At 52.8% G+C, this 10,722-nt stretch overlaps 1 protein-coding gene across 1 annotated transcript in view; it reads left to right on the top strand.

Moving 5' to 3' along the window:
- Positions 1-7,500, top strand: part of CACNB1 (calcium channel, voltage-dependent, beta 1 subunit) — a 93,324-nt gene extending 85,824 nt beyond the window's left edge. Inside the window, exon 14 of the mRNA XM_015420793.1 lies at positions 2,786-7,500. Coding sequence (XP_015276279.1) covers positions 2,786-3,247 — 462 coding nt within the window. The 3' untranslated portion in view covers positions 3,248-7,500. The remainder of the gene's footprint in view (positions 1-2,785) is intronic.
- Positions 7,501-10,722: the final 3,222 nt, after the last annotated feature.

Below are 10,722 nucleotides of genomic sequence, written 5' to 3'. Positions count from 1 at the left end.
AGGGAAAGGCGCCGTCTCTCCAGCCCGCCCCGGGTTCGCTTTTACAAAGAGCGCCTTGCTCAGGATTCCTCTTCCCCCTCTTGGTCTTGGACGGGATTTGACGTCAGGAGGACCTCTGGCTCAGCGAGCATCACCGAGGCCGCCCCCCGTGGCCTGCGTCCTCGGAGAAATGCATCTTGGGACGCTACAGAGGGAGGCCTCTGAGCTATAAACGATGGATTCGTGTAGAAGGGCAGATCCCGCTCCAGCCCGCTCCGGGTTCGCTTTTACAAAGAGCGCCTTGCTCAGGATTCCTCTTCCCCCTCTCGGTCTTGGACGGGATTTGACGTCAGGAGGACCTCTGGCTCAGCGAGCATCATCGAGGCCGCCCCCCGCCCCCCCGTGTCCTGCGTCCTCGAAGAAATGCATCTTGGGACGCTAGAGAGGGAGGCCTCTGAGCTATAAACGTTGGGTTCGTGTCGAAGGGCAGATCTCGCGGGCTGACCCCAGTTACTACTGCAGGTGCCAAGTTTGTCCCCATCCGCCGGCATGGGGTAGCAGTCACAGCCTGGGCATTGTGTCCTGCCCACATCAGCCTCCTCGTTTTCTATATAACAGGGTGGGTTTAGACAGGCCTCCCCCAGCGTTGCCACAGGCAATGGCTTGTCCTGTCACTTAGAAGGGCCAGACCAGATGGGTGCTGGGGGTTCTGGACACGGAACATCCCATCCGCGTCACCTTTCGCCTGGGGGGGCGGGAGTCCAGTTGCTTCGAAGGGGCCGAAAGGTCACGATCCTGTGATCTCCCCTCTGGACCGCCTGCAGAAATCTAGATTGCTCCAGTTACTGGAGAACCTGCCGAGGCGATTCCGTCTGCTGGATCCCAGCCGCTCCAGGTGAAAAGCCGACACGTCATTTTGCCAGTCTGACCTGAATCACTCACCAGTGCGCCACGAACTGTTATCGTAACCAGTGATCCCTCTAAGCCGAGTTAGTGTGAGCTAGCTCACAGCTGTGTAGCCTCCAGCTCACACACTTTTGTCTCCGCTTGGGAAGGAGGGCTCCAGAGAAAACTAATTTATGCAGCAGCCAAATCGCCAGCTCACAACTGTAATGCCAGTCACTCACAGAGACTTCAGATTTTTGCTCACAAGCTTAGAGGGAGCATTGGTCCAGTGGCACCTTTAAAACCAACAAAGTTTAATCCTGGGCAGTGTTCCCTCTAAGCTGAGTTAATGTGAGCTAGCTCACAGTTTTTTAGCCGCTGGCTCGCACATTTTTGTCTTCGCTCAGGAAGGGCGGCTCCAGAGCAAACTAACTTATGCAGGAGCCAAATCGCTCGCTCACAACTTTGATGCCGGTAGCTCAGAAAGTAGAATTTTTGCTCACAAGATTCCACAGTTTAGAGGGAGCATCTGAACCCAACTGCCCCCTTATCTTTGCTGAGGTGCCTCCATAGTAGCCCAGGACTTGGGTTCGTTCATTGGATTGGCTGACAACTGTAGCAAGCTAGGCTGAGCCCCATCAGACTCATCTCCATAAGGGCCTAAAAAGAGGAGTTTGTGCGAGGCAGATACAGGCTTATCATGTAGTCCACTTCTTAAAAGACGTATATGGTGTTCCCCACCACCACCACCACTACCAGTCACTCACTCAGCCACAGATTTGGGTGTGCTGCCTTTGAGCGTGTGGTGAGGGACACCACATCAGGGCTATTTTGGGGCAGGAACGCACAGGAACGGAGTTCCGGCTGGCTCCCGAGTTGGCCACGACCAGCAGGAACCCCGGCTGGCTCCTGAGTTGGCCACGCCCAGCAGGAACTCATTAGCATAATAGGCCACACCCAACAGCAGAAACTCATTCGGATTGGCTACATTAGGGGTGTGTGGCCTAACATGCAAAGGAGTTCCTGCTACAAAAAAAGCCCAGGGTTTTGACAACAAACAAGGTAAACAGAATAAGGAGCAAAAGGTGGGTGTGGCTGGATGACCACACTTCTGGTAACATGGGAATGCGGCTTAATATGCTAATGAGTGGTGCAGTCAGGGGTGTGGCCTAATATGCTAATGAGTTTCTGCTGCTTGGTATGGCCTGTTATGCTAATGAGTTCCTGCCTGGCTTTCATTAAAGTGCAGATTTTGAAGCCGTGAACGTACATGGACACCCAGCCTTGCACAATAAGCGTCATTACCTCCACGCTGCGCTGTTCTAAGTCCGGTGGGCCCAACGAATCAGTGCTAGCTGTCTACGCAGGTCCTGCCTGGTGCTGTGTTCCACTGTCTCACTCGTGGGTTCTCAAACAGAGGCGTTGGACCTATGAATGCAGTGTGGGCAGTTACCACGGGAAGACACGTGCTTCTCTTTGAATCCCTTCCCCCAGGGGCAGAGCGTCCCTCAGATCAGAAAGATTTCCCGACCCCACTTGCGGCCTCCGAAGCCGTGCCTGCAAAAACCAAGGCTGAAAACCCATTTCTGGCAGCCTGCTAGAGACCCATGAGAGGGACCCTCTTGAAGCGGCCCTCTGTCAGCTAGGCCATTTGAAACTTTTGGCAAAGCTTCCCGAGAGGCCCAAGGGCGTGCTTTCTTCACGTTCTTGGCCTCCTGGGAGAGGGACAAGCACTGCCCCGATGAAAGCACTGCTTGAGGACTGCAGAGTTTGTCTGAAACCAAAAGAGGACCTCAAGCCACTGTTTGGGACGCTTGCTTCTAACCTGTTTTCAGCTGCTGCTGCTGCCCCCGCTAACCTCGCTCTGTCTTTTTCTCCCTCTCTTGTGCATGGTGTGCGGTGAATGCATCTTTCGAAACAGGGACCCTACTTAGTGCATGGGGAAGAGCCTCACAACACCGAGCACTCCGGCCTGCACAACTACTCGGGGCAGCCGGTGGGGCGCAGCCAGGTCCGGCCAGTGCAGCACCCCTCCCACCTGGCCGCCCGGGGCCTTTCCCGCCAGGACACCTTCGATTCGGAGACCCAGGACAGCCGGGATTCGGCGTACACTGAGCCAGGGGATTCCTGCATGGACATCGAGACCGATCCCTACGAGGAGCCGGAGCCCCGTGGCCCCCACGGCCCGGGCCACCGCCGCCACCAGCGCCAGTCTTCCTGGGACGCCGAGGAACCCGACCGGCAAAACCACAACCGGCCTCTGCATGGGCGGGGCAAGGGGCGGGAGCGCTACTGCCAAAACGAGGAGGAGGAGGAAGAGGAGACCATTGGCCACAACCAAAACGACGTAGAGGACTGGGGGCGGGACGCTTATATCCATTAGGGCCCGGTGGGGAGGGCATGGCTTTGATCCACTGGGGAGAAGGCTTCCTCCCACTCACGGCCCTGGGAGGGGTCAGCGGCTCTCTTTAATGCAGTGGCCCCCGGGGAGAGACCCTGGGGTCTGCCGAAGGCGGGTCTTCCTCTCCACCGGGTGGTGGTTGGTGGGAGCAGCGCTCGCGTCCCAAAAGGCCGTGCCGTCTCCAGCCAGGTCTGTGAGTTAACTCCCCTCCTCTCCATTCTCTTTTGGGGAACCCCCCCCCTCCCCCGCACCTCACCATTTGTGCCAACAACCTCTCTGGCCCTCCCCCGTCCTACCAGCCAGCACTGCCTGGGCTTTTCTCACAGTGTCACTGAACAGACAATTCACGTCTGCCTTGAGGCGCTCCTTCCGCTCAGGGCCCCCTCGTGGACCTGGGGAGGGAGCGGGCCGGTCTCCATCGGTGCCTAGGGTCACGCCCCACTCTGTGGCCAGAGCCACAGTGGACACAGCTGAATCACAGAGCTGTTTGGAGACATCCTCTTTGGAGCCTTCCCGTCTGACTCCATCGATGGCCAAACAGCCGCCCGGCGTCCCTCTGCAGATCGAGGCTGCCGTAGGTCCTCTGCATTTGCCTGCGGGATGGCGCTCTAGCGGCCCGAGCGCTGGTGGGAGGGCAGTGCGGAAGGCAGGGGGGGCAAAGGCCAAGCCTGGTTTCCCGTCACGAGATCGCGTCACGAGATCTTCTCCAGTGCCTATAGAAGAAGTCCTTCCCCGGTCACCTTAATTCCTCCTCCCCTGACCATCCTCCAGTGCCTCGGCTCACGACCCTTCGGGATGTATTTTCTCAGCTGGAGAGATCCTGGGCCTGCGGGGGTGCATGCGAGTGCGGTGTGTACCAGGGCTGGCAGAGAAGGAGACTTCGGGGTCCCTCCCTCGAGCGTGCCTGTAACCAGCTGTCGTCCTGCTCTTAACACTGATTGCGAAAACCCCTTTCCAGCATGCGCGACAACGTGGCCTGTGGCATTCGGCAGATGAAAGGTAGGGAAATATTCCCGCAGCTCCGAACCGGGAAGGCGAATTTTCCCAGACTGTTCCAAGACAGCACCCTGCTGCCTTTATCGCGGGTACTGCCTCCTGTCACAGTGGGAGGTGGGGACGCACCACGCACCATCCCGTCCCACTGTTGCCTCTGCCTTTTTGCTGATGGCCTTTGAAAGATAACTTGCCTTTCCGGTAAGACTCGGTCCAATCAGCCGACTTTTGCTCCGCGAGATAAAAACGACTTGCGAGCTGGCGAAGGTGAGCCTCACAGCAGTCCTTGGTGTTACGCGAGTCCGAGAGCCAGACCGTGACGGATGGCTTCTAGAAGAGGGCCACGGTTGAGTGGGCAACGCAGGTTGAATGTGCCATGCAGCTCTTATCTGTAGTCCCGGGTCTGCCGCCACTGACACCCGTTGGGACTGCCACAGAGCTAGGGACCACTTGGACCCACTGTGACTGTGAGTTGACCAGCTTGGAGCCGTATGATGCTCTACAGACTGCAAGGGGGAGAGCCGTGGCCGTTCACCCTCACGAACGTCAGCCGTACCCTGACAGATTCCACAGCACCCAGACACACCATCTTGTGCCAAAACTTACTTCCTGCCCTTAGGGCTGGAGGCCTCCTTATTTTGAGGGATTGCCCTTCGTTCAAAGATGTCGCCGTGGTGCAGAACGTGACTGGCAACCTTCATCTCCAATCGCCACACACCTTTGGCATTTACTGGGCCTAAGTGCTTGAAACGAGGCAGCCTCACCTTCTCCCCCAGTGTGTTTCTTTCCTCTTCTGTTGGTTGACTCCCTTCGTCCTCCTCTTTGAGGAACAACTTGGTCCCACATCATCTGCTCGGCGACAGAAACAAGAATCCTTGTCTGTGCCTGGCTTGGAGGGCCTGAGGCAACCTTGGTGTGCGTGGGTTTTTTTGTCATTGTTCCATTCATGTTCTTCGTGGCATGAGCCACACAAGCTGCTGCGACCCTCTGAAGCCCCTTCCCCGTGTGTCTTTTCTGCCCCGTAGTTTTATATAGTTCACATGCCAGCTGCCTCAGCCTCCATTCGAACAGCATTTCTATCTTCTGCATGAATGTAGAGATTTTCAGGAGATAACTGTTCCTGATAACTGATTTCTTGTCAGGGAAAACAGCGACACATAGCCTTAGGTCATCCCGTCAGGCCTTAGGGTATCACTTTATTCTGGCTAAAGCTGAAGGGCGAACATGGCACATTCTGTTGGGAGCGCAGCTGATGGAATGTACCGCCACAGTCTCCAGGTACACCAGGCAGGGTAACACAAGCTATTTGACGTAAGATGAGGAGCTTCCCCGCATCCTGATTTTCCTCACTTGTAAATTCCTGGGGTTTTTTGGGGGGTGGGGTGTCTCTGTCCCACACATGTTTTGTCCCTCTTGTGGTTGATCGATATTACACCAGTTTACGTCTGGCATAAAAACGTGCATCTTAAACCTGCAGAGAGATATGCCGGATACAAACCAGTGTAATGTCGAATCGACCACTAGAGGGAGCAAAACAGAAACAGGAGCATATGAGTGAGGAAAATGGAAATGCAGAAAAGCCCCTCTGGGAAGCAGTGCATATTGAGAAATGGGCTGGAAATCTGGACACATGGCTTCTGACTGCTGGAGGTGTCAAAACACTGTAGTGACTGAGGGTAGCTGGTGTGTGCTGGATCTTGCCTTTGTGGGCGGGGTACTGGTGGGAAGTATCTTTCTGGTCCCTTTTGACTCCCGTGAAAACGTACCGTCTACAGTTCCTGCGGCCATCCAGTCTGGTGCTTTTAGTCCTGCTGTGTGATGCCTGTTGGGTGGGGACGGTCCCTGCCTGGTGTCCTTGACCTTAAGGACCATCCCCTTATTTTCACCGGCTGTCCCTTATCCCAGAGTCTTGTGCATCCACGGCACTTTCCAACAGCCGTTTTTTAGATCAGACGCCACTGCTTGAAATGTTTGTCTGGCGATCTCAGCAATTCCGTAACTGTGTTTGACGGCTATATGATGAGGTATGGTGGACCTTGGAGGTAGGAACAGACTACCCAGACTCCTCTGGCCCAAACGAGCTTTTGCTGCACCTTAGGGGTACTTAATGGGGGATGCAGTGATGAACCTAATGCTGAAGTACATGATGACTTTCAAGTTGTGTTGCCGGGATGGACTTCACATCTCTGTCTCTCTCCCCCCCCCCCCATCTGCTTGGAGCTTCATGAAGATAAGTTAATGAGCTATTTGCAGGGGGAGTTTCCCCAAAGTTCTGGTTGTGCAAGAGTTTATGGGGAAGGGGCACTGTTACTTTATAGCAGGGGAAAAGAACAAAGAGGATTTGAACCACAAGATCTGTGTATTTGTCATTTATCAGATTGTTTAAAGGAGTGTATTTTTATTTATTTATTCTTAGCTTTGTCACTTGGGATGGAATTTTTTTGGCCAATTTTTTTTTTTTTGCAGTAAATTGCAGTAAGCTGTGCTAGTCCATTAGGGAAAAAAACTCCAAGAATTTGCCATAACACCTTACGTGAGGACCAACTGCAGACCTTGCTACACAGTACAAAGCCATGGCCAAGGTCTGTCACAAGAACTTGTAGTCAGATGTGTGTTGCAAGTTCCCCACTGAGAATTCAGTTCCCAGATGTGTGGGGGCCTGATTCAGATTGGGACTGTGGTACGCAGGCTTATGCCTTCTCCTTCCACTGTTTTCCAGGCCTGAAATGGCCTTAGGGAGCTGCTGTTTGTCCCACTGGAGAAACTTATGGATGGGCCATTGGTACACACGGATTTCCCAGTGGCACAAATAGTGGTTCCCGAGGGCCATTTCAGTCTGGAAAATGCCATGGAGGGGCAGTCCAAATCCAAATTGGACCTCCACACAACTGGAAATCAAGTTTCCAGCATGAAAGCCAGAACACTTTTTCTGCATTCTCATTTTCCTTGCTTGTGTGTTCCTGCTGCTTTGGGGGGCTTCCTCACATGTTCTGCTCCTTCTAGTGGTTGATTTGAAAATACATCACTTTTTGTCTGGCATAAGAAACGGCAGTTCAGGCTTTTCCACATTCTCATTTTCCTCGCTTGTAAGTTCCTGTTTCTTCTGGAGTTTTCCCCTGTTCTGCGTGTGTTTTGCTCCCTCTAGTGGTTGATTTGATATTACAGTAGTTTATGTCTGGCACAAAACCCCCACAGTTTAAATCTGCAGGGAGATATGCTGGACATAAACTGGTGTAGTATTTGAATTGACCACTAGAAGGGGCAAAACACATGCAGAACAGACTCCCCCCAAAAGAAACAGGAACTTACAAGCGAGGAAAACGAGAATATGGGAACGCCTGTTAAATCTGCAGGGAGAGAATGCAGGACAAAAAGCGAAGTAATATCGAATCGGCCACTAGAGGGATCAAAAACACATGCAGAACAGGGGAAAACCCAAAGTGGCCGGAACACACACGTGAGGAAAATTAGAATGCGGAAAAGCCCACAGATCTGATTGCAAGTCTTCATGATGGACGATAATGGTGAACTTAGGCCCTAGATTAATGAACTATGAGGACTATAAAAACCTCTTTTGCATATCTGTTATGGTTTAGTTGGGCCTGGAAAGAAGAAAGTTACGCTATGGCTGGTTTGAGGATTTTTTCCCCCCTGTAATGAATGACCTCTCCAAAACCCTTATAACAGATGTTTCTGCGAAAGGGAGGGAAAGGGCATTTCTAAGAATGTGCTCCTGAGTTTTCAGTTGCTGGCAAATGACTGGCCTCTTCCCCTACTTTATCTCCGCATCCCCTCCAATTTATCCCTCCTGTTGCTCTTTCCCCCTTTCTCGTGCTGGGGCCGGGGGTGGGGGGAGAGATGACTGACCACAGAGAAGACCTTCTGCCAGCTCTCTGTCTCATCAATATACACAGTTTGATTTCTTCAGTGCTCTAATAACCCAGCCCCATTACCATGGGAATAAAAGTATTTTGTAAAATGCCATCAACTTGGTGTTATTTATTGTACAAGATGGGGGGCCATGAACATTGAGGCTGAAAAAACAAGCCCTGAAAGACATGAGGAGTGCTAAGGGGCCACTTAAATTTTTCCGTGGATTCCCACCCCACAAATACCATAATGGTACCTTGCATGGAACAAGCTGCAGGTGCAAATGCATGGAAACACCATCTTGTTCCCACCCCACAAATACCATAATGGTACCACCTTGCATGGAACAAGCTGCAGGTGTGAACGCATGGAAGCACCACCTTGTCCTGAGTGCCCAAAGCACCACACCAAAACCCTAGCCACTGTGAACATATGAAGAAGAAGAGGTTGAATTTATACCCCGCCCTTCACTCATAGTCTCAGAGCGGCTTACAAACTCCTTCCCCTCCCCACAACAGACGCCCTGTGAGGTACGTGGGGCTGAGAGAGCTCTTTCGAGGACTGCCCTTGAGAGAACAGCTCTGACAGAACTGTGGCTTGCCCAAGGTCATCCAGCAGCTGCAAGTGGAGGAACCCAGTTCTTCCAGATTAGAGTCCGCGCACTTAACCACTACACCAAACTGGCTTATGTTGGTCTGTCAGTATTGCCTACTCTTGGAGGCACTTTCCAGGGACTCACCCAGAGACAGATCTTTCCCAGCAGATCATCTGCTACGTGAGATCCTTTAACTGGAAATGCCAGGCCTTGTATCTGCATGCAGAGCATTTGCTCTGCCATTGGCCCACAGCCCCTGCCGGATGGCTCTTCAAAAGCATAGTGCAAGGGTCTACCTTTAACAGGGGTCATTTCCTGCGGGGGCACACAGGAGCGGAGCTCCGGCAGTAAGGAGCCCAGGGGGCGGGCACATGCAACAAGCCCCACCCGCTGCTCCCAGCAGCCCTCAGTTGGGCCACGAGGAGCAAGAAGCAGCCAGGTAAGTTACAGAGGGCCCCCCCAAGCCCGCCTTCAGGTACAAGCAAAGGCAGATCTGCGCGTCCCCCCGCAACAGCTAGCAATCCAAAACAGTCCAGTGGAGCCTGAGCGGTGGGTGTTGCCTTCTGACACACTTCCGGTGATGCCAGGGGGTGTGCCATATGCAAATGAGTTATGCTAATGAGCTCCTGCACCTCTTTTTCTACAAAATGACCCCTGACCTTTAAAGAGAAGAACATCCTGCCTCGCGGCCTTCCTGCATAAACTGTTTGGGGGGGGGGATAAAGAGCACCCTCCATGCCAGCCGGTGGGAGAAATGTGCTTGTTGCCAATGAAGGACTTGCTGTAGAGCCTGTGCTGCCTCAGGATGACCTCAGTCAGATGGTGTGAGGCCCAGCATGAACGTGCACCTGTGAACACGCATGGAGCTGCCTTAGACCGAATTACACCATTGGCTCAGCCGCTCTCCGGGGTCTTTCACGTCACCTGCTGCCTCACCTTTTTAACTGGAGATGCTGAGGATTGAACCTGCGACCTTCTGCATGCCGAACAGAGACTCTTCCACTGAGTCATGACCAGTGTTCCCTCTAAGCTGAGTCAGTGTGAGCTAGCACACAGTTTTTTAGCCTCCGGCTCACACATTTTTGTCTTAGCCCAGGAAGGATGGCTCCAGAGCGAACTAGTAGATGCAGCAGCCAAACCGCTCGCTCACAGCTTTAGTGCCAATAGCTCACGAAATAGAATTTTTGCTCACAAGACTCCACAGCTTAGAGGGAGCGTTGGTCACTATTAAATACTGGGTTCTAGACGCATGGCAGTGATCAGCTCGGGTTTATTCGGTGATTTCAGCAAAAGTACAAGACAAGACCCCAGAGCCTCGGCTCTGTTAAATATCCTGCAATTGCCACACCCAAACACACCCCACTCCCAGTGATAGGCTATTGACATAACATCACAACCTGATTGGTTTATTCCAGAGTCCTGGTCGGCTATTGTTCTTGTGGTCCAAGCTCAGCCAGTCTCTGGGGTGATTCAATCAGGGATGATACATAACAGTCAGGGGGACCCCTTTTCATATGGGAATGCAAATCAGGAGGCATCTAAGGCAAGCCTGGGAGGGTCCAAGACAAAGGAGGGGGTGGGCTGGGGGGGGGAAGGATTGCAAACTTTGTGTATGCTGACTTAACAAAGAAGGAAAGCCGGAAGGGAGTGTTCTGAGCCACTCAAGAGAGCAGGAAGGGAGGGAATTGGCAGGACAAAGACATGGCAGAGTGAGACGTGGGGGTGAGACACATGGGTGGGACATCTCCAGCCCCCACAAATTAATTTAGGCAGAAAAATTATTAAAATCTCTACAAAACACGTGTGGAAAAGGGGAAAAGAACAGAAGCAATAGGGACACACCAGTGACGAAAATGGGAATGCTGAAGAGCCCTCGTCTCTTGCACCTGGACAGGTGAGATGACAGGATAGTTTGATGTAGATTCAATCCAAGAAATTTATGATCTAATTCCTTTTTTTTTTTTTTGGTATGAAAGAAGTTGATGCCTACCATTACATA

This window comes from Gekko japonicus, unplaced genomic scaffold, assembly GCF_001447785.1.
Source record: "Gekko japonicus isolate JY-2015 unplaced genomic scaffold, Gekko_japonicus_V1.1 scaffold1849, whole genome shotgun sequence".
Lineage (NCBI taxonomy): Eukaryota > Metazoa > Chordata > Lepidosauria > Squamata > Gekkonidae > Gekko > Gekko japonicus.
The sequence above is the reverse complement of the archived record's forward strand: the minus strand, read 5'-3'. Positions and strand labels throughout refer to the sequence as shown.